At 34.6% G+C, this 24,774-nt stretch overlaps 2 protein-coding genes across 2 annotated transcripts in view; one reads left to right on the top strand and one right to left on the bottom strand.

Annotated features, from left to right (window-relative positions):
• Positions 1-476: 476 nt before the first annotated feature.
• The window catches only part of TXNL1 (thioredoxin like 1), a 35,658-nt gene continuing 11,360 nt past the window's right edge, over positions 477-24,774 (bottom strand). Inside the window, exons 4-8 of the mRNA XM_037806029.1 lie at positions 20,641-20,763; positions 11,774-11,843; positions 8,777-8,949; positions 6,553-6,657; positions 477-705 (exon numbers count right to left, since the gene is read on the bottom strand). Of these exons, the coding sequence (XP_037661957.1) occupies positions 676-705; positions 6,553-6,657; positions 8,777-8,949; positions 11,774-11,843; positions 20,641-20,763 (501 nt within the window). The 3' untranslated portion in view covers positions 477-675. The remainder of the gene's footprint in view (positions 706-6,552; positions 6,658-8,776; positions 8,950-11,773; positions 11,844-20,640; positions 20,764-24,774) is intronic.
• LOC119511841 (DNA-directed RNA polymerases I, II, and III subunit RPABC4-like) lies at positions 23,273-23,521 on the top strand. The gene has a single exon (XM_037806358.1). The coding sequence runs from the start codon at positions 23,273-23,275 to the stop codon at positions 23,519-23,521; it is 249 nt and encodes an 82-aa protein (XP_037662286.1).

Genomic DNA, 24,774 nt, shown 5'->3' with positions numbered 1-24,774 from the left:
CCATAAATAAAAATCTTAGTATGAGAATTTTTAATTCATTAACGGTTTTAGGGACAGTTGTTGAATCTCATTAAACCCGTTTATTTCTGGTAGTAATTTGAATAGTTTTTATACCCCAGATTCCCAAAAATCTTTTAACAAAAATGAGATAGTACTTACTAGAGCATGGTTAGCTGTTCTAAGTCCATTTATGTCAATTAGTTGCATTTCATATGAAGTTTAAATTTAAACTTTTACAATATTACATTTAAAAAAAAAAACTTTTTTTGAGAACTGACAACTCTGTGTATGTATGTGTGCACATGTGCACACATGCCACCATAATTCCCCAAGACAGCTGTGCTCCTCTAAAGAGAGAAAACTGGCTTTCAATCAACATGATACCAAACTCTTTAAGTCTCATGTAGTATCAGAAGCTGGCCAATTTTCAATAAATGAAAAGTGAAAATACTTATTTGAAACGACAAAAAATAAGCTTGGCAAAAGTAGTGACTTTTATTTACAATTGCATGTATCAAGATTACAACAGAAACACTAGTGAAACCATCTGAACGAAAGCAATGATTTATTGGTAATGGCAATAAATGAAACATTGTCAGTCTCTGGCGAGAATCAAGCAATTATCCAGGAGCTGAAGATCTGACTGCAATATGGCCTTCCAGTGTCTTTTGTACCTTAGTGACTTTCTCCTTTTTTGCCAACTACCTAGAAAAACAAAAATAACTTTATATGTACAACTTATTGATTTAGAAATATGGATTAGTTTCAAAAGTAATAATACGGTAATTGTTTTTTAAACCTGGTATTAATTTTCATTCCTCCATCTTTTTTGGCATGCAGTGTATTTTCATTGTGGAAGCAAACTGTGATCCTCCCTCCCTCACTCCCACTCTCAAAAATTAAAAATAAAATGCATGCAGGCTATTTTTGGTTTCCCACACTGTTCTAAGAAAAAGTAATACACTTTTTCAAAACAAGGTTGACAGTTTAGAAAAGTTAATAAAAATGCTGCTATATATGAGTGAAACATATTTGGAAAATTATTTTTAGGCAATTAGAAATCAATCACAAAATCATCTGGAATTAAAGGAGTCTGTTAAATTCATGCCTTCATGTCCAAGATGACAGGTTTCTAGACTATCCCCGCAATATGTAGACATGCAATAAAACAAGATTTAAAATGACTTAAGTTTGCCTGGTTTCTTTAAAATCCTGGGTGCTACAAATGTAGTACTATAACAATGTAAAGAATAAACCTTGTTTCTGTCAATAATTCTAGAAATATTTTCTATCGGTGGGTTCTAAAAAATTTCCTGGTTGCTACAAATGTGGTAGTATAAAACTTCAAAGAATAAGCCTCGTTTCTACCAACAATTCTAGAAAACAGATTTTCTCTGGGAGGGTTCTAAAACTATGTCCTAATCGAATAATTTACTTTAAAATTTATCACATAATATATTCTCACTGCAGAAATGTCTCTAAAAAAATCACTTGCAAGATACCAATGAACATATATTTGTACACAAAAAGATTTCTAGGTGCATTTGTAAATGTAATTTTCAAGTGGCAGTGTATGTACCAAGCAAAATTTATAAAGGTCTTTAAGTACATGTCTGGTCTAAAGTAGAACATAGCTGTGTCAACGCCATACAGTGACAGAAAATTATAAAAACCTTTCCAATGAATTCCCAATCACAAAATGCTAGACATGCCTTTTTCCCCACTTCAAGGAAAACCACTTGTTACTTTAGAACAATTCCTCTTCGGTTCAAAAAACCATGTTAGAAAGTCCAATGAGCCAGAAGAACATTAAAGAGATAGTCTCATAAAAGGGGACTATGGATAAAACTACAAAATTCAGGTTTTAAGAGCCACTAGAAAGAAGAGGAGATAGCACTATTTGTATGAGATGTGTACTTAAGCCAATAAATACTGAAAGCATTATTGATCATTACATTATTTGGGAACACACAAAACATGGAAATATTAGATTAAGCAAAAGAAAACAAAAACAATTAATATTAAAAATTAGAATTTTAGCAGATCTGATACACGGAAGACACAAATCTGCATACTGTTTCACAGGTTGACAACTCTCAACTTGCCAATATGTATTCTCTGTAAAAAAGAAGAAATCAGCATTCCAAAATGGATTTTCTGACCCCAAATGTAAAGCTCTTTGATTCATTAAGTCTTTATATTATACTTCAGACAAACGAAAATCTAGATACATCAAAATTAGATGTCAAAGATATTTATTCAGGAAAGAGTCCATTAATCTTTTATGCCAATATTTTAACTTAGCCTAACATTCAGTCCATAAGTCCTTCAACTGGCCTTGAGTTCACATGTCAGGCAAAAGCAGAAGATATGCCCACAACCAAATCATCAAAAAGACTTTTGGGCTAAACTTCCAATGAGAAAAGAAACCCACACCCCTAAGCTATAGCCTAATCATTGTTCATATTTAATTTCCAAAATGATTTTATAGATCCTGAAAAACAAAATTTAAACTTTAGAACTAATTTTAAATCTGAAAACTATTTACAACAATATGAGTTTTATTGTGACATTACTTCTCAAATGTAGTATAAAATTAAATGACAGTAGCGAATAAAAAATAACAGAAAGCCGGGTGAACAACATGGTATGGTGATGAAATCAAAGCACCTAGTTGCAAGCCCAAAACAAAAACAAAAAAGGCCAATTGAGAAACGACTAGGATGAGATTTGAAGAAAGAAATGGTTGAGGAAATACAGGTAAAAGGAAGGCTGATCCAGATGATAGAAGCTGTAGATACCTTGCAACAACAATGGTGAGAATATGGGAAGGGTGAGAGCAGACAGGTGCTAGATGAGCAGAGAAGCAAGTAGGGGAGTAGAGTGAGATAAGGTCAGTCTTTATATTACTTCATTTAAAAAACTCTTCTGTTTTTAGTTCATTTGAGTTTGATTAAAAAGCTGAAAAATAAACAGAAAAGTTACAAAAATAGCTGATATGGTGAATGGCCAGTTTAGAAAAGTCTATTTTTATTACAGTGATAAAAATGTCTCTGCTTTTTACATGCACTTCATTCCCTAAGAAGCAGAAGACCCCTACATTTTTGCTCATTTTTATAGACTTACATTAATACTTTTGTATCAAAATAAAGGAAACATGAAAATGGCATATTTAGGAAAGAAAATTCACCTCCAATTAAGACGGCAAGCTTCTCATGCTGCAACAGAAAGAATCAACTCACAACAAATAACCTAAGTGTATATATAATCTGTGCGTGGTGTCTATAAGAAGAACCAAAATGAGACAAATAGAAGGATTATTCTAGACTATTGAATCTTAAAAGTACAACCTTATCAAGTTGTAATAGCATGCAAGTTGGTCTAAGATTTCCCACATTCAAGAGTCATCAGCATTACCTTAGCTTCTGTTATCTTAAGTGATACGAGGAGGTCAATGACATTCTAAAAGCTAAAACTATCTAGAAACAACTCACACAACATAAAAATATAAAATGAAAATGCTAAACATTTCATCTATTCTACTTATTTATTAAATCATTTTATAAAGCTCTCTTCGCTGTTATTAAGGGGTATCAAAATTTTACTCCCTGTGATAATAAAACACATGTCAAAGCTGTTGTGAAATTTTAAATTCTAATTAATGCATATAATCCCTTTTAAATTCAGAATGATTGAACAAGTAAATGCAAAGGTGTGCTATATGCACCTTGTCCTTGAATGAGTCCTACACTTTCCCATTTTCATGCCCAACATTCTACTTTTCCTAGATGAGCACCTAGGGTGCTCATCACTATCTTTCTTCTACCTATTTGGACGGAAGGTCTTAAGTCAAGGCCCTCTTCTTCCACAAAGTAATCTTGTAATTTCCCAGCCATTATTGGAAAGAAAAAAATCACTGGGCTGGAAAATTACGAGAATATTTTGTAGATGAAGAGCATCTTGAACTAAGCTTTGCTTGATTCTGATTACCTTTCCAGGTTTGTGCATTATCCTTCAAGAATGTAAGCTGACTCTAGACAGAGATCACAATTAGTAGACCTTGCATGTAGTGTAGTACTACAGGGACTAACAGTACCAGGTATCTGTTAATTCCTTCACTATAAATCAAAATCGTTTCAAGTTTTAATAGGCAGCGTATACTCAAGAACCAAACAGGCCAATCTCAGTTAAACTTAAACTTTCTCATCTTTTTTTTTTTACTACGTTTTTCCAACACTGAAGTTGTTGAGAATATTAAAAAAAAAATGAAATCTCAGCTTACTTTTGAGGAATAACCCTACAAGACAATGAAAGACTACAAGCAGAACAAATCTTATTCAGAAACTAAAAGAAAGTGTAATGTAATACACCTAAGAAAATTAGTCAACCAATTAAAATTTACCAAACAGTAAAAGCAAGGGTATGCCCAGAACACTGAGAAGGAGGTCCATTTACAGTAATAAAATTATTCTTGCAATGGTTCTCAAAGTGTGGTACAGGGAGTCTACAAGGTCAGAATAACTTTCTTAATAATGCTAAATTGTTATTTGCCTTTTGAACTCTCATTCTCTAACAAGTGTACAGGGGAATTTTCCAGAAGCTACTTGAGGTGTGATATAGTAACTGACTGAATGCAGAAGCAGATATGAGGAGAGAATTCTGTTAGACATTAAAGAAATTTGTAATATTGTAAAGCAGTGCCTCTCTTCTTACTAAATTGGTTGTTTTGGAAAATAAGGTTATTTTTAATTAAAAATGTTATATATATGTTAACAAGCCATGATTTTTATAATTTTAAGTAAATATTTAAAGCATTTCTCAGTTTTAATTTCTAATATAATTATTAGATAGATATAGCCCATATAAGCAAAAGCTCTTTGTGATCCTCATCAAAATTTAATAGTGTAAAGTCCTGAGAGCAAAGGAATTTGAGAACTGCTGCTCTAGTAATTTAAGCAATGTAATAAAGTATTAGTTAAATGAACATATTGCTTACTTATAAAATAAACGTAAATACTTTCAAACAAAAAAAACAAAAACAAAAACTAACACCTTTACTATCCTAAAGACAGACCCAAAAAGGTAATTTGGCAGTCAAAAAAGAGAAAGACTAGGCTAGAAAGTGATAGGAGGGGTGTATTAAAAGCAGAGACATAAGATAGATTCTTAGATGGGCAATTATTAATGCAAATTAGAAAAACTACATACAAATGACAGGCTTGTAAGAAAAAGAATGGACAAAAGATAGAATGATGCTTACTTAGAGAAAAAAATGGAAACCAAATTGTCAACAAAAGCTGTGGTGATAAGCGGGAAACTACAGCAAAAAAATAATGTTATGGGAAAATAATAGGACTTCTAGTCATAAATCTGATGAAAGAACTAAGCTAAAACGAACTCTGCAAAGTTAAAGCCAAGTCCAATGGTATTTAATGCAAGCAAGCAAAGTAACAAGGCAGGCAGCCAAAAAGTCATAATACATGTTCAGAAATCTAGATTTGACAGATCTAAGCACATAATTATTCCTGCAGCTCTCAAAAGTTAACTATGCAGTGAGACAAATGACCAGTTATCTATGCTCAAGGTTTTCAAGTATGGTAAAAGTAGCATACAAAGTTATAAGAGCTTCCATTGTTATGCAATTTTATGAGTTTTTCTGTAATTGAATTAAATCAGATCCATAGATAGCATTAACAAAGAACCGAGTTCTCAAGATGTCTACAGCTCCAAACCCCAAGCCTCTAATCAAGTTGGGGGTCCTTTCTCCAAGCCCTGGCAGCCCTAGGGAAATTCTTCCTCTCTTAAAATCACCTCAAGTTCTAGACAGCAGATCCCTGTGCTGCCACATATTTAAACTGTATCCAAGAACTAGTGTTCCATGCTGATAAGCTCTGCTTGGCTCCTTCATGTAATCTGTGGTTGTAGATTTAAGAGTCACCCCAGGGAACCATTATCAATTAGAAGCATTTCCATGAATATAAGAGACTAGCCCTCATTTCTCAAGTCCCCACGTATCTATAAATTCTTTAAAAACCTCAGGATTTTGCCCTTTAAAAAAATAATAACTATTATTATTATTATTTTTTACACACACACATACATCTGAAAACCTGCCTGTTCACTAAAAATTTGCTGAAGTGTGCTCTTTCGGTACACAGAAATGGTGGTTTGGAAAGTTAGCATCTCAGTGTTTTAGTAAAACTGAGTTCATTCTTCTTGATTAACATTATTCAAGTTATTTTAAATATGTTTTTATCAAAAACAAACATAAAATGCTAATATCTGCAGTCCTTAAAATCTCACTACCTTTCAAAAAATTATTTAACTTGCTCATATTTTTCCATTATTCCTCACCATCTTCTATAACCAAACTATTATCTCTTCTTATTTAGATGCCATTCATCAATAGACACTATATCAGTAAGACATCATTTTTACTAAAGACTTCTACTTTTAGTTGGATATCTAAAAATTGTGGCTATTTATGTATTTGAAATTATTCCTTTCAAATTATATTTTTACTTCTCCTAAATATCATTTAAATGAACTTACTCGTTTAAAGTCATTCATATTTGTTGCCTGAACTGGAGTACCAATAAAAGTAAAATATGAAATTCTTGTTGTTTCTTCTTCACCTTGATTGGACTGAACAAATATCTACAAAAAAAAAAAGACTTTGAACATTTACAATTACAATTTTACATTAACATTTACAATTACCTTTTATCATTAAACTTACTTTAAGCTGAATCAATTTCCTTGAATGATTAATAAAAAATACCCTCAGTTCTCTGTAAGGATTAATCCAAATTACATAATAACATTTACACTAGTACTCCTACAGGACTATTACACTGTTTAGCCCTACAATTCTCATCTTCCTCAAATCAGGGCAAGATCTCACATACACGAGTTCATGATAATTCAACGTGATGGCATGGAGGGATCAAAATTGAATTCTTTTAAAGAAAATGTTGAAAGAGTGTAAGAGTCACGGTAACACTGGGACATAATGCTGCTCAAAATTTTATTAAAATTATAGTTGTTCCGCTAAGGAAAAGCTTTGCAGTTAAACTCTTTCTGATATTCATTCAATCTATTTCCTAGAGTATTTAAAGAAAAAAAGAATATTGCAAACAGGCATACAACTATAACTATACTGTGCCCTCCCTATTTTTTTAAGCTTTACTCTTTACTTTCTATTAAATTCCTCTCAGCATGTTAGAAGACAGAAGCTTTACTAACAGATCCTATTTAGTGATTTTTGGGATATGCTCCATTTGTAAAAACACAACAGTCCAGATGCTGTCTACTAAAGAATACTGCCTCCCTTGATTTGGTCAAGATATACTTCTCTTCCATTCTGAGATGGCAAAGGTAGTTTGGGTTGTTTTTTTTAAGCAATCACAAATTCATCTCAAACTGAGCTTACCAATTAAAAATTTCAAATCTATAATAAGTGGACTTTTAAACCAGACCTCCCCTTATTTGCGTATGTATTTGCACTCTGAACCTAAGCACAGAACTTTGTATTTACTGTTTTTAAAATTCTTCTACTCTGATTAGGATCTCTAATCAAAACTGTCATTTTGAATCTTACTCTTCTAATCCTATGACTTCTCATTTTATACCTCCCCCCAAAAGTGACAAGCATGCCTTCCATGTCTTGATTCAAGCCACTGAATAAAAATCTGATTAACATAAGACATGGTATATAAAAACTTTAAGCCTACTAAGAGAGAACTACATTCAGCGATTCTCAATGAGGGAAGAGACTGTATCACAATCTCTGGGTAAAAAGGCCTTTTTCCAATAAACAAATGCCTTTCCCCCCATCACTGAGTAGAACAAAAGATATATTTAAGTGGGGATGTGTTACAAATATGAAATGAATAAAGCCAGAAAAATATCTGATACCCAGGATTCTGGTTTTACATAACTATTTCTTCAATTACATTTAGGTAGTATATTTTAAATACAAAACTCAATCTGATTATAATTCTTCATCTTATTACTAAGTGTATTCTGTGAAACTCCATCGATAGCCTCCCTAAAAATGAACACATACTATAGCAATCTTCCAATTTATGAAAATACAATTATTCCAATAAAACAAAGAAATTACATTCATTTGGCATGATTTGTTCTTAGTGATTCTGTGCTGGTTTCTACTTGATTTTCTAGGTATTCTGATATTCTATTCTAAATCCCCCATCCTCTCCTCTGAAGAATTGGGTGGTGGTGGTGGTGGTGGTGGTGGAAGTTTCAAAATTAAAATTCTCAAAAGCAATTAATAACTGCTAAGAAGCAGCTGACTTTTATGAACTGGCATTTCTATAACAACATTAAAATATATTATATCAAAATCACTTTAGCCCTATTCAATTTATGTATTTGTCATTCCATAAAATGTAAAATTATTTTTTTAAAGTCATTTTTACTGAGCTCATGACTATAACACTCTGAACAACTGTATTCTAGAAAAGTAAATAAAATTTCACAAATGTATCATCACTCATCACCAGATATAAAGGATAAATCACAAATATCTTCAGTTTAAGTGTAAATGCTCTAGAATAAAATTTTAAGTGAGTTTATAAATTTTTAAAAATCAACCTGCCCTTCTTTAGGGAACAAAATTTAATTAGTCCATTACACATATTTACTCATTTAAAAATGAGTAAAGGATCATTTAGAATCACTGAGGATACCAGAGATAGCACTATCACACAAAAACCCATTAAATATATCTGAATGCAATATTAATACTACTTACAGTTACACTGTTAACATTCTGAAACTTAACATAACGAAGTGGGACAATGCCATCTTCTTTAATATCGTCCTCTGTTAGTTCCAGAGCTTGAGTTGGTTCACTTCTTTCTGCCTCTTCAAAATCCATAGATCGGGGCAGGTTGATAAAGATTTTTACATATTTAGGACCCTGACCTAAAAAACGGTAAAATAAAACGAAATGTTAAAATATCACAAACATACAATGTTTTTTTTTCTTTTTCATTATACTCACACTATACACACATGGATGTATATTCCTACATATACACCTTCCTAGACTTTCACATTTAGGACGCTTAAGAAAATTTGAGTGGTTTGATAGATATTCAACTTTTTCAGTAAACATTTACAGATACCTTCTAGGCCTAGCTAGCACCATACTAAACACCAGGAAAACTAGATTAAAACACACACACACACACACACACACACACACACACACACACACCACAGAGTCCATGTCCTCAACTGCCAATGACATCATTTAACAAATATACTACTACTGATACGGAAGTAAAAGGAAGGTGGCGATAGATTCAGCTAGTATAAGGAGGTCAACAATAATTTCATAAGACATATAACATTTGAGCTAGGTTTTGCAGTTGCCGACAATAGCAACATTTTGTTATTTAGGAGGAAAGAATTATCAGTGACAGCATTTAGCCAAAGGGAAATTAATTATACAAATAACTAACTTTCATTTCAGGGTAGGCTCAGTGGTAAAGCCACCTTTATAGAATGTCTTAGCCCCTTTAACTACATAGTAGTTTGCAGCTGATTAAGGAATATTGAGATAATCACTGCTTAAATACTCATTTCTACAGCATTTTCTTTTACAAATACTTGGTCTTTTCAGAGTAAAGGAAAACTTTTCTTAATAAAAAATTATCAGTGCATGAAAATGAGAGGGAAATGCCATTTGACAAATAGGATCCTGGTTATTTCTTCCCAACAATTAAAAAACAAAACAAAAAACCTAGCCACATCCTCCTGGCCCATAAAACACTCTTAACAAAAACAGAAGGAAGGGCGGGGGGTGGGGGGGGGAGAATAAGAATTCTTTAGCTTATAAAAAGAGAAATTCCAAGTCTGTACAATTGTTTACATAATCATAGCATGCACAGATATAAAGAAAGATAAACCATTATTACTAAGTAGGAAGGCTTGTAGCCTCAGTTTTATCCTCTATTACTGGAATGGTTGAAATAAATCTCTCCCAGTTCTGATTTTATAAAGTGGATTCTAGACCTACAGTTTTGGAATAATAATTGGAAGAAAGGGTTCATTAGTTTTCAGATTAAGAGGAAACCTAACCAAATTATAAAGTAAAAAAATTTAGAAATCATATAAGGAAAAAGTTTGTCTGTTTCTTATTTTCACCTCCTAATAATCTCATATTATTTGTCCATTCATTTATATCCTTGTCTTATTCCAAAAACAATTTAAGAAGGCATAATTTCACTTTCTCCATTTAAGAAATACCTACTTCTATTTAACAGTTTTAAATATGTCTTAAATATGTGCTAATTCTTGACCAAAAGGGGGATGTGAAAGGAAATGAAATAAGCTTCAGTGGCAGAGAGAATCCAAAAGGAGCCGAGAGGTCACTCTGGTGGGCACTCTTACGCACACTTTAGACAACCCTTTTTAGGTTCTAAAGAATTGGGGTAGCTGGTGGTGGATACCTGAAACTATCAAACTACAACCCAGAACCCATGAATCTCGAAGACAGTTGTATAAAAATGTAGCTTATGAGGGGTGACAAGGGGATTGGGAAAGCCATAAGGACCACACTCCACTTTGTCTAGTTTATGGATGGATGAGTAGAAAAATAGGGGAAGGAAACAAACAGACAAAGGTACCCAGTGTTCTTTTTTACTTCAATTGCTCTTTTTCACTCTAATTATTATTCTTGTTATTCTTGTGTGTGTGCTAATGAAGGTGTCAGGGATTGATTTGGGTGATGAATGTACAACTATGTAATGGTACTGTGAACAATCGACAGTACGATTTGTTTTGTATGACTGCGTGGTATACGAATATATCTCAATAAAATGAAGATTAAAAAAAAAAAAAAAAAAAAAAAAGACATAATGCTGAGCAAAATAAGCCAGGCACAAAAAGAGAGATATTGTATGTTACCACTAATGTGAATTCTGTGAAAAATGTACAATGTTTTATACTGTAGAATGTAGGGGACCTAGAGATACCAATTAGTGGAGGGGGAATGATAATCTAATAAGAACAGATAAACTATGGAGGGTAATCTCAATGTTATGGGAATGCTCGGGAATGATTATGGTTTGTAAACTTTCTTGGATATAGTAAGATCAAGTTGGAAGCAATAGAGTTATTTTAGGTTTTTTTTTTCTCTTATTCCTTTGTTTTCTTAGGGGTTGTTAATTTTCTTGGGGTATGGAAGGAACATGTTGGAAGCAATGTAGTTATTTTAGATTATTTGTTTTTCTTACTCCTCTGTTTGGACATGGTTTATTAATTTTCTTGGGGTATGGTAGGAACATATTGGAAGCAAAGTAGTTATTTTAGGTTATTTGTTTTCCTTAATCCATTGCTTTGTTTGAAATGTTGTGGGGTTTTTTTGGTTGTTGTTTGCCTGTTTGTTTTTAATTTTTTGATAAACGAAGTTAAAAAATTGAAAAAAAATCAGTAGAAAAATGGGAGTAAAAACTAAATGACAAATAGGGTGGGATGGGGGGATGGTTTGGGTATTCTTTTTTCACTTTTATTTTTTATTCTTATTCTGATTCTTTCTGATGTAAGGAAAATGTTCAGAAATAGATTGTGGTGATGAACGCATAACTATATGATCATACTGTGAACAGTTGATTGTATACCATGGATGACTGTATGGTTTGTGAATATATTTCAATAAAACTGAATTAAAAAAAAAAATAATAAATATGTGCTAATAAGTTTAGTAGGAAGTTAGCTAAAAAAACAAAACAACAAAACTCACCATTATCTGGTCCTTGAAATTTCATGGAATAAAGCTTAACAGGTTGATTGAATGCCACCGTAATAAGGAGCTGTGGAGAAAATAATACTTTCATTTTTTAAAGTGTGCTGGAACACCATGAACATGCACAATGCCTACATAAAATTATAATCAACAGAGGCAGAAAAAATCTAATTCATCTAACAAGACCAATGCAATATGGAAAACCAGTAAGTTGAAAGTAACTTAATTAGATTGATATTTCGGGAAATATAAGGGAATAGCAACAAAAAAGCTTCATGGAGTAAATTAACTAAAATTAAGTAGTAAGAACTTAAGCTCTTGTGATCCATAAACTGGCAAACAATTTGCATTCCAACAAATCTTACCAAAACAACCCAAATTAAAATTTAAATGAAGTATTTTAGCATACAGCTTACCATTTTCTAGCATGGGTTATTTATCAAGTATCTATTCACGTCACTTGACAATTGGAGGCCATGCAAAGGTCATACAGAGAAACTAGCCCTCCAACATTTTTTTGACACACTATTACAGGTCAATTATAAGTACTGGTAGAGCTTCTGGGAAGATGGTGGATTAGAAGAGACAGAGCAAAACTCTCCTCCGGGAAAAATACTAGATAAGGACAGAAAGTGCTCCAGAACAGCAGTTCCACAGTTCCACCGGCTGGGCAGGGATTTCTACACCCATACTGAGTATGTTCTTGGAGAAACCAAGAGACTGTTTAAGACCGATGAGTGCCTGGCCTGGAACGCCACCAGGAGCAGCCTTCCACACCCCAGACACTCTCTTTAGCACTTGGCTCAGGTAATAACTCTTCAGAGACTCATGGTCAAAAGTCCCAGTGCCAAGACCTGGGGGGTTGGAGCAGGCAGACAAGCGCTAAAGGGGGCAGGTTTCTGTGCCCCATGCAGCCAACTTTGCAATTGGTTGGGGAGATAACCCTTCACAACCTTGCGGCTGAGTGCTTCCTTGAGGGAATTCAGGATTTGGCAGGCTTGTAACAGCATCCACTCTTCCTCCAGAAATGCCCACAGTGTGCACAGCCTAGAGGCAAGGGTGCTGCATGGAAGTGCCAGGAGTTCCCTACCCCAACCCCCACAATCCAGGGACTCATGGGTGCATGGCAAGCAGGGATTGTGGGGCATTTGAGCTAGAAGGTGAGAAACACAGCTCTGCAGCCCCAGAGTACTCCATCCGCAGCCTGAGGAACGGCAGGGACCACTGTGTCCTGGGGCGGACTCCCTGCCAAACTGTGGAAAATTGGTGCACTGACTGGACTTCCACATGGTTTGGACCCACTTTCAGTGTATAGACAAAGTTGACGGGAAACTGGCTTGAAGGGAAGATGTGACTCAAGAGCACCATCTGATGGTAGGTCATGGAAAATGCACTCCACCAAGCTGTAGCTCTGCAAAATTATAGATAAATGCTACAATAATCCTGCATATCCTAAAAAACCCTATCAAGATAAGCAAATGCCAAGAGGCCAAAAACAACAGAAAACTATAAAGTATATGAAGAAACCAGAAGATACAGATAATCCAAATGTCCTAATTAAAAAGCCAGAGATTTCAATATATCACTTTATCCTATAGATAGACCAACCAGACAGAGGACAATAAGGAAAATGAGAACATAAACAATGTGATCAATGAATTAGACTTAACAGACATATATACAGCATTACATCTCAAACTACCAGGATATACATTCTTCTCTAGTGCTCACGGAACTGTCTCCAGGATAGATCATAGGCTGGGCTATAAAACAAGCCTCAATAAATTTCAAAAGACTGAAATTGTTCAAAGCACATTCTCTGACCATAATGGAATGCAACTAGAAGTCAATAACCATCAAAGATCTAGAACATTCACAAATATCTGGAGGTTAAACAACACACTCCTGAACAATCAGTGTGTCAAAGAAGAAATTGCAAGTGAAATTTCTAAATATCTAGAGACAAATGAAAACAAGAACACAACGTATCAAAACTTATGGGATGCAGCAAAGCAGAACTGAGGGGGAAATTTATACCTCTAAATGTATACATTAAAAAGGAAGAAAGAGCTAAAATCAAAGAATAATGGAACTGAAGGAGCTAGAAAATGATCAGCAAATTAATCCTAAAGCAAACAGGAAAGAAATAACAAAGACTAAAGCAGAAATAAATGATATGGAGATCAAAAAAACAAGTGATTAAATAAAATCAAAAGTTGGTTCTTCATGACGATCAGAAAGACTGACAAATCGTTAGCTACAATGACAAAGTCAAAAAGAGAGACGATCCAAATACACAAAATAATAAATGAGTAGGGGGACGTCACTACATATCCCAAAGAAGTTAAAAAAATTATAAGAGGATACTATGAACATCTGCACAGCAACAAACCAGACAATTTAGAGGAAGTAGATAATTTCCAAGAAACAAATAAACAACCTAGACTGACAAGAGAAGAAATAGAAGACTTCAACAAATCAATCACAACTAAGGAGATCCAATCAGTCACCAAAAAGCTTCCTACAAATAAAAGCCCAGGGCCAGATGGCTTCGCAGGGGAATTATACCAAACTTTCCAGAAAGAACTGACACCACCCCTACTCAAACTCTTTCAAACACTGAAGAAAATGGAATACTACCCAACTCATTTTATGAAGACAACATCACTCTAATACCAAAGCCAGATAAAGATGCTACAAGAAAGGAAAACTATAGGCCAAACTCCCTACTGAATATATAGGCAAAAATTCTCAAAAAAAATACTTGCAAATTGAACCCAAAGATAAATTTAAAAAATCACACAACATGACCAAGTGGGGTTCATCCCAGGCATGCAAGGGTGGTTCAACATAAGAAAATCAATGTAATACAACACATTTGACAAATCAAAAGGGAAAAATCAAATGATCAACTCAATAGATGCAGAAAAAGCACTCGACAAAATTCAGTATCCTTTTTTGATAAAAACATTTCAAAAGTTAAGAATTGAAGGAAACTTCCTCAATATGATAAAGGGTATATATGAAAAAGCTATAGCCAGCATAGTACTCAATGGTGAGAAACTGAAACCCTTCCCTCTAAGATCAGGAATGGGACAAGGATGCCCACTGTCACCACTATTATTCAACATTGTGCTAGAAGTTCTAGCCAGAGCAACCTGGCAAGACAAAGAAATAAAAGGCATTCAAATTGTAATGGAAGAAGTAAAACTGTCATTATCTGCAGATGATATGATCTTACATTTGGAAAACCCTGAGAAATCGACGACATACCTACTTGAGCTAATAAACAAATTCAACACAGTGGTGGGATACAAGATTAATGCACCTAACTCAACAATGTTCCTATTCACTAGAAATGACCTAACTCAAGGGACACTCAAGAAAAAGATTCCATTCTCAACAGCAACTAAAGCTAGTTATCAAATTTATTTGGAAGGGAAAGGGACCTCGAATTGCTAAAAAACATTCTAAAAAAGAAAAACGAAGTGGGAGGACTTACACTTCCTGACTTTGAAGTCTACTATAAAGCCACAGTAGTCAAAAGAGCATGATATTGGCACAAAGACAGACATATTGATCAGTGGAATCAAATTGAGAATTCGGAAACAGACCCCCAGATCTACGGTCAACTGATTGTTTGATAAGGCCCCCAAATCCACTGAACTGAGACAGAACAGCCTCTTCAACAAATGGGGCTGGGAGGACTGGATATATATATTCAAAATAATGAAAGAGGATCCATACCTCACACCCTATAAAAAAATTAACTCAAAGTAGAGCAAAGTCTCAATGTAAGAAACATCACCAAAAAACTCCTAGAAGATAATGTAGGGAAACATCTTCAAGACCTAGTATTACGAGGTCGCTTCTTAGATCTTACACCCAAAGCACAAGCAATGAAAGAAAAAAAAGAATGAACGGTAACTCCTCAAAATCAAAGGCTTCTGCACCTCAAAGGAATTTGTCAAAAAGGTGAAGAGGCAGCCAATGCAAAGGGAGAAAATATTTGGAATCCATGTATCTGATAAGAGACTAATATCTTGCATACATCAAGAAATCCTACAACTCAACGACAATAGTACAAAGAGCCCAATTATAAAATGGGCAAAAGATATGAAGACATTTCTCCAAAGAGGAAATACAAATGGCTAAAAAACACATGAAAAAATGTTCATTTTCACTAGCTGTAAGGGAGATGCAAATCAAGACCACAATGAGATATCATCTCACACCAATAAAAATAGCTGCCATTAAACAAACAGGAAACTACAAATGCTGGAAAGGATATGGAGAAACTGGAACTCTTAGTCATTGCTGATAGGACTCTACAATGGTATAGCGACGCTGGAAGACAGTTTGGTGGTTCCTCAGGAAACTAGGTGTCAAGTTACACTACAATTGGCAATTTCACTTCTTGGTATATACCCAGAAGATCTGAAAGCAGTGACATGAACAGATATTTACACACCGAAGTTCACAGTAGCACTGTTCACAACTGCCAAGAGACAGAAACAATGCAAGTATCCTTCAACAGATGAGTGGATAAACAAAATGTGACAGATAACACAGGATGGAATACCATGCAGCAGTAAAAAGGAAGGAAGTCCTGAAATGTATGACAACGTGGATGAACCTTGAAGACATAATGCTGAGTGAAGTAAGCCAGACACAAAAGGAGAGATACTGTATGTTACCACCAATGTGAACTCTGTGAACAATGTAAAATAAGTGTCTTATAATGGAGAATATAGGGGACTCAGAGATAGAAGTTAGTGAAGGAGGAATGATAATCTAATATGTACAGATACGATAATGACGGTGAACTTAATGGTACGTGAATGGTCAGGTACGACTATGGTTCGTTAATGGGATTATAAGTATCAGTGACGCATTGATTGTGAACACATTCGTAATTGGTTGTTTAAAGGCATGTAACCCACAGAGCAGCACCACAAACCTAAATAAGTGTTAGCAATAAGATATGACACTGGTGCAGAGGGTTAACAACAGAGTGGTATGTGGAATAACTACCCATTACTTATATTAAAACTATATTTAATAGGAATATCTTACCAATACTACACTAATACTAGGGATAAATAATTAGCTGATTAAGAGCTCTCAGATGTATTGTGTTATGATAATTGTTTAAAGCTGACTGATGATGGTACAACTAAGTGAAGATAATGTAAGAAACTGACCACTTATCTTGGGATAGAATATATATTAAGTGAAATTAGAAACCCTCTACTTAATAAATCAAGCCCGTGACTTGAGGCTTGCTCTTGTGAAACATAGGTTTATAAATGGGAGGCTGAACCCTCCTATAATTATACTTAAGAGACACCTCCAGGGGGCCTTTTTTGTTGCTCAGATGTGGCCTTTCTTTCTCTAAGTCCAACTTTGCAAATAAATTCATTAACCTCTCTCCCAATGAGGGACATAATTCACAGGGCAATGAACCTCCCTGGCCACTGGGACATGACTCTGAGGAATGAACCTGGCCCTGCCAGCGAGGGATTGAAAATGTCTACTTGAATAAAAGGGAGAAAAATGGATCGAATCCTAGAAGAAAATGCAGGAAAGCATCTTCAGGACCTTGTGTTAAGCAATGGCTTCTTACACAAAAAGCATGAGCAACAAAAGAAACCCAAGTTAAATGCTTTGTTTAGGCAAGCTGATAAAAATTTAGGTACAGGTAAGACACCTGTAAAACACACACACAAAAAAACAAAAAAAAACAAAAAAAAACACACCAAAATCCAAAGGATTTGTTTAGTTTTGTTTTGCCCTGAAAAAGACTAAGTTCTCACTCCTCTTTAGAGAAATTGAAACTGATTATTTGAGGATGCACTAGGGGTCTGGTTTACATGACACAGACAATATAAAACACTAATCAGCAAAAAGAATAATGAATAAATGTAGTGCAATTATATAGAAATACACAGGAATCAGGATAATGAACAAACCAAAGAGAAGAAATTTGCTACTCTCTGGTCAAAAGTAACCCCATGATGAACCATATGGAGCTGCCAATATTTGACTGCTATTGACTTATATACAAAAGGCCAATTTGATATGGTCCTGTAAATGACTCTCAGACTTTGAAATCTAATGGAGTTTGCCCTGCGGGTTTCAGGAATTGTTTTTGTCCCTTAAACCCTGTTTTCCTTTTAGTTTCTCCTTATGGCAATGGGAATGTTTATCCTATGACTGTCCCTCCTTTGTATATCGGAAGCAGATAACTTGTTCAAAGTTTCACAGGTACAGAGCCAGAGGGTAATTCTGCTTTTGGACAGACCATGCTTGTAACTGATTTTGATGGGATCCACTTATCTATTGTTATTGAAATGATTTAAGTTTTTGTGATATTGTGATGGGATGAATCTATTTCGTATTTGGAAAGAATGTGTTTTTCTGGCGTCTAGGAGGTGGAATGAGCCAGTTTGTATATTAATGTCCTCCAGAAAAAGCCATATTCTTTAATGCATTCTTGCGGGGGCAGATGTATTAGTGTGGATTGGGTTGGAACCTATTGGTTTGGTGTCTACGGAGATGTGATCCACTCAACTATAGGTGATAACTCTGATTGCATAATTTCCATGGAGGTGTGGCCCCACCTATTCATCGTGGGCCTTCTTTAGTTTACTGGAGCAATATATAAGCTCAGACAGAGGGAGCTCATGGCTAGCTGGAGCTGAGACAGACACTTTGAAGATGGTCATTGGAAGCTGATGCAGACATTTTGGAGAACGCCATTTTGAAACACAACCTGAGAGCAAGCACACACCAGCCACGTGCATTCCCAGCTAACGGAAGTTTTCCGGATGCTAATGGCCTTCCTCCAGTGAAGGTACACTTTGTTGATGGACACTTGATGGCCTTCAGACTGTAACTGTGGAACCAAATAAACCCCCTTTTATAAAAGCCAATCCATTTCTGGTGTTTTGCATTCCGGCAGCATTAGCAAACTAGAACAGATTTGAATATAGAAAGTTCAACAAATCATACAAATTCTATTACCTTAAGCCAGAAGTAGAAACTGAAGACAAAATCCATTCAGTCCACTGACCTGTTAATGTTGTGGCATACACAGTGTATGTATGTGTTTACTGAATTTAACCGCCAATATTTAAAGAAAGGAAAATTTTACATAAAAAATCTTTGATCTCCAACTTCTCTTGTAACTTCTGAAATCCTGGCACTGCGCAGGAGCAATTTCCTACATGGCAATTATTGTCAGGGCTAAGGAGAAGCTGCCTCCTCCATCTGACTGCTTACTAACAGGACCTGCCCAGCTTCAGTTTACGTTTGTGTTTCCATGGACTGTTTGTAAGGAATATTAATAGAGGGCTAAGAATAGGGATGGTGTTAAAAGGACCATTTCTAAGCCTTTGTGGGGAATCTTTTTAAGAAGCAACATTTCTTACCTTTCTCTAGGGATATTCTCTTTTACTCCATGATGTCTGTAGAGCCTACATTATATTTCAGAAAGTACCTAAACAGTACCTCCCAGTATGTGAAGAACAGATTTAGTTTCATAATATGTTCTTTCATTTGACCACATGCCAAAATGTTTACACTGTTCCTTCAATCAGAAGATTTAACTATTTAAAGCAGCACAATCATTCTATAAATGGACTTTATTTGATCTAAAACTCAAGAGAATAAACTCTTGCAGCTCTACAGTAACTTCCAAACCTCTATCCCACTTACATGATTAAATGAATTTGGAAGGCCACATAAGGGAATCGGGATATAAAACAATGCCAGAATGGCTCTCTCAGAAACCCTGGTTCATACACTGAATCATCTATTATGTATGTTCTATGTTCCACGCCTGCATTAGATGCTAGGGATAAGAAAATAAAGTTTCTACCATACATATGTACATTATAAAACAGTGAGAGAAGTAGGAATAGAGCTGTGTAAAAAGCATAATATGTGGCAATAACAAGACAAAATGATATCAATATGCCTTAGCGGAGAGGTCAGGAAAGAGTATAAAGATAATAGTTGACTCCTCAAGAAAGAGTAGGAGACTGTCAAGTGAATACTGGGAAAGATATTCCAGGCAGAAAGAACCAGAAGCATAGAATATGCATGGCAAATTCAGGGAACTAAACCTAGGTGAAGAGTAGGAGATGACATTGGAAAAGTAGAAAAAGACAAAGTCAGCAAGAATCTGACAAGGTCTTCCTAAAGCCAGTGAGAAACTATTTAACACTTTCCAGAAAAAGCAAAACATAAGCACATTTACAGTTTAGAAAAATAGCTTCTGTGACCATGTATAGGAGATGGATTGGAGTGGTGACAAATCAGTGGAATAGAAAATAAATTAAAACCTATAAATACCAAGATGAGAATAAAGACAATTGATCAGGGCAGTAATTTGCTACTTTTTCTGTGACTAGGACAATGCAGGGAAGTATAATATAGGTTTACAGTTGGGAGTGAGAAGTTAGATGTACAAGGACTGCATATCTAATTAAGTCTCTCTTTTTTTGTCAGAAATAAACTCATCTGGGTGGGTAGAAAATATGCAAGGCAGGCCATATGTATGAGCAAAAGGACTGAAAAGTGGCTGAAGGCTCAGCTTAGCACTGGGGCCAATCCAAAAGGTTCTGCAATTTTCCTCTCCCTAGTGCATACTCACATAGAAGAACAGAGAAAGCAGGTAGGTCTGAATGGCCAGGGGACAAGGGGACAAAGAAACTAAAGGTTATAAAAAGGAAAGGAAGATGTGGCCATCCAGGGAGGAGAAACATAAAATCATGAGATGGGAACATGACAGATAAAGAAACAAGAGCAGGCTTAAATACTGATGATCCCTGCAAGTCTTAAATTAAGCATTCAAATACCTGTTCATCACAGTCAGATTCCAAGAAGGTCATGTCTTTTCGTAAACAGTTGTCAAATCCATGTTCATCACTCTCATTAAGACATTCACATCCAGCTTTGTTAATAAAAGGCATTAAATCCATCTGAAAACAATTATATCAAAACTTTAAGCAAAGAATTTTGATTTTGTATAAAAAGCTTAGTAAGAAATTAAAATCTATGATTCTCCCTAAGCAATTTTAAAGTAAATTTCTCTCTTTTAAAATACTTACTAAAACCTTTATAATAATCTTCTTATTGGAATTTCTGACTGAGATCTACCACAAATTATTAAAGCCAAAACTTGGTAAGGACATCAGAAAACACTCCTTTAACACTAAGATTGTAAGATGTCAACTTGTGCTTTTTTAAAAATAGTGCTTTGTATTAGAGAACATGCAAATTAAAAATTCAATATGATTCCAAAAAAGCCTATCCCACCCTTACATTGGCTATGGACTCTTTAAACATATTTCCATGAAAATTTTAGATTGAGTAACAAATAGGAACTTAAAAGGTTTTCACTATGGAAAATTCCAAACATACATAAATAGATTAATATCGTACTGACCCCACAGCTACAGTAATCATTAACTCATGGCCACTCTTATTTATCCTTATCCCCCACTCCCTAGCATCTCTGCCAAATAGTTTGAAGCAAATCTCAGACATCTTTTCCTTTCATTCCTAAGAGACTCCTAACTATACATGGAATGTCCTAAATGCTTTTAAAGACAAAATAATAAATGTATTAAATGTTAAATGTATTAAATGATAAATGTTACCTAGGGTAACACAGATAGCCAATGTATTACCCAGGGAGGAAAAACGAGGTCTATAGAGAAAATTTCTACTATAGTATTATTTCTGAACTTCAAGGGAACACCTGCCTTTGAGAAGGGCAGTTTTGACAAAATATTTTGAATGTTCATGTCTTCTCTTCTGCCTAGACCCAACTTCAACACTATTTCTAGGACTGAGACTCGAGGCATGAAGACAACATTGTGATCCAATATCTTAATAATGAAAATACACTAAATGGATGAGTTATTTTAAAATATCTATTATATTCACTTATTGTGAAGCACTCTAAACAAATACCACATTTAAACAGTTGTATTAAATCATTATAACAAAACATTGTCTGGGACAAACTGAAATTAAATGCTTCTAAAGGTATGCAATGGGAAATAAATATCACTACCTAAGTAATTAACTTGCCATAATGGGGTAACAATCACAAGAAAGCAAATCAGAGAATTTGTGGAACAATCTACAAGACAGATGGTCTAGACCTGCATTGTTCAATATGATCACCACTAGCCATATGTGGCAATTCAAAGTTAATTAAAATTAAAGCTAAAAATTCAGTTCCTCAGTTGCGCTAGCAACATTTTGAATGCTCAGTAGCCAAATATGCCTAGTGACTACCATATTATTAAAATGGTCTGGTCTAGATTTTCAAAAAAGGCAGTCATGAAAAAAAAAAAAAAGGCAGGACAAAGTTTCTAGATTAAAGAAGACTAAAGAGAACTGACCACTTAAAGGCACTTCATGATTCTTCATTTGATCCTAGATGGGGGAGAAACAACTATCAAGAACATTTTGGGAAAAATTTAGGAAACCTGAATGTAAGGTATATATTCGAGATACTGTAATAATTGTATCAGTGTTAAATTTACTCCATAAATTGTATCAATGTTAAATTTCTTAGGTGTGATAATGGTATCATAGTTATATAGGAAAATATTCTAGTTCTTAGGTGCTATATGCTAAAATACTTTGAGATAAAGTATCATGATGCCTATAATTTCCTTTTAAATTATTTTGCAAAAGATAAAAGAAGACAGATAGACAATGGGATAGGGCAAAAACAACAAAATATTACCAACTGAAGACATAGGTAAAAAGTATTCTGGTGTTTGTTTTATTACTCTGTCAACTTTTTAATATATTTCACCTTTTTTTTTTTTTGTAGGGAGAGGGGAAAAAAGTCAACACTAGACACAGGAAAGAGAAAAAAACCTTTTCATGCTTAAAGTTTTTGGTTAAAGGTCTACCCATTTCCTATATAAATTAGAGCCATCTAAAATTCAATTTTATTTTGACAAAGGATGATATGTTTCTAGAGGAGAACTTGTAGTTCAGAAGTCAGAATACCAAAACACACTAACAAGTCTTAAGATTCAGAACACATGCAAATCCAAATTCAATTCAAGAGTGCCTAGCATTCAAAATTCTAGAGGAAGACCTGATTTACAGGGCATGAGGGGGACATGGGAACTCAAAGACTCAATGTTTAAATCTTTTCCAAACTTTAACAAACACTTTTAAAAGCTAAAAGTCATATTACAAAAACACTTTCTTCTGGATAAGAATTTATAATGATTCTCAACCTTTTGAGTATGCCTACATCTTTTCTAATACTCAAACCACCCCCTATAAGAGATACATGCATTTCTTTTTCATTAAAGTGAATTAAAATTATGCAGCCTTAAGAATTTTTAAAAATTCCTTTATACTCCCTTACTCTGACTCCAGTCAAATTAGGAGTTTCAAAACAATAGGACCTGGAGAAACAATGACTATATAGCCTCTAAGTGTTAAAACATCATGACTGAGCCACGAGCTGGGTACTGTTTGCAATCCCTGCGTGAGAGGGTTTCTCCTTGCTATGGACTAACAGTGGACACTCAGAAGGACATGCAACCCCCAAAGCAGCAGCCAATGATCTATATCTGTGAAGAATGTCACACAAAAAATGAAATAAGTTCCAAGGATTCAATCAGATGCAGAGAATGTGTATATCAAATAACATACAAGAAAAGGACTAAAAGATCAATGGTTTCTGACTCTCGATGAAACATGAATTCAGAGTAGTCTTTGCTTGTAGTTGAATTTGCCACCAACATTTCACATTGTTGTATAGCTTTTGATTAGCATATTTATCATTATGAATACAACTACATATACACAATTTCATTTAACTCATTTTCTAAAATCATATTGTATTTAGGTATCTGTTAATACTTCATGTAGATAATTTGTTTTTTTTTCTGGTTCAGTTACATGACTTATAATTTAATTTCATTGTATATTTAATCTGACACATAAGGTTAGAATTGCTTTTCCTAAACCATACTTTTAATCAAAACCTAGAATCACTGGGTCTTTTGTTTAAAATACAGGTTTCTAGGTCACTTTGAGGGTCTGATTAAGTATGTTCCTTTGAAACTACTGTGCTCCATCACTAGTTTACAGTTTGCAAACTCTACAGTGTCATTTGCTACAGGGTTTACCAGTGTGCTTGCTGTCAGTGTGTATGTATCATTTCTTACTTCTATTTTTCATGTATTACTTAATATAGGAATTTCTGTATTTCTACATAATGCTTGATTACTTTTAAGATCTTGGGAGGGAGAAGAGAAATTTTAATGGTTGCTCTCTTTAAGGCAAAATCAACCCCAAGTAAAGCGAATTGAAGCAGACTCTTAAGTCAGGTGCAGTTTCCTGAGTATAATCATTCATTATGGTCAAGAATCCTGCTTTTGGAACATAAAAAGAATGGAGATTGGTGTACACTAAATTACTAGATAAATGTTTAAATCTTTTGCCTAGATCTTAGAAACATGGAATTGATGCTTACACCTGTCATCTATTCTAAGATTTCATCATTAAGGAATGTCATGTTGGCCTCTCTAACATTTATTTTAAAGACCAGATATACTCCAACTTTTTAATAGCCATGTCTGCCTCTTTTTAAAGAGTGCTTCCTTAACCCAGCTTTCCTTTATACATGATTTTTATAATTTTGTGATTTCTGATATGTCCCTTGTTTCCAATACAATGTTACATTTGTTAGTTAAGATATTACAAAATAAATAAGGAAACATAAGTAACTTGTAATCCTACCCACTTCACTCATCCCAAGCGAGCTCTGCATTGAAATTTCCTTCAGTTTTGTGTCTGTTTGAATTCTCCAGCAAACACGTGGCATACACCTCTCTGTAGAGAGTCTCAGAGCCCCCAGGGCTTGGACAACTGAGAGACATGCCTCCTAAGGTCCCACTGAGATAGAAAACAGGGCCACAATAGCTACGCTGCTTACATCGGAG

The sequence above is a fragment of the Choloepus didactylus genome, chromosome 16, assembly GCF_015220235.1.
Source record: "Choloepus didactylus isolate mChoDid1 chromosome 16, mChoDid1.pri, whole genome shotgun sequence".
NCBI lineage: Eukaryota > Metazoa > Chordata > Mammalia > Pilosa > Megalonychidae > Choloepus > Choloepus didactylus.
Note: the sequence above shows the minus strand (reverse complement) of the source record. Positions and strands in the feature narration are given on the sequence as shown.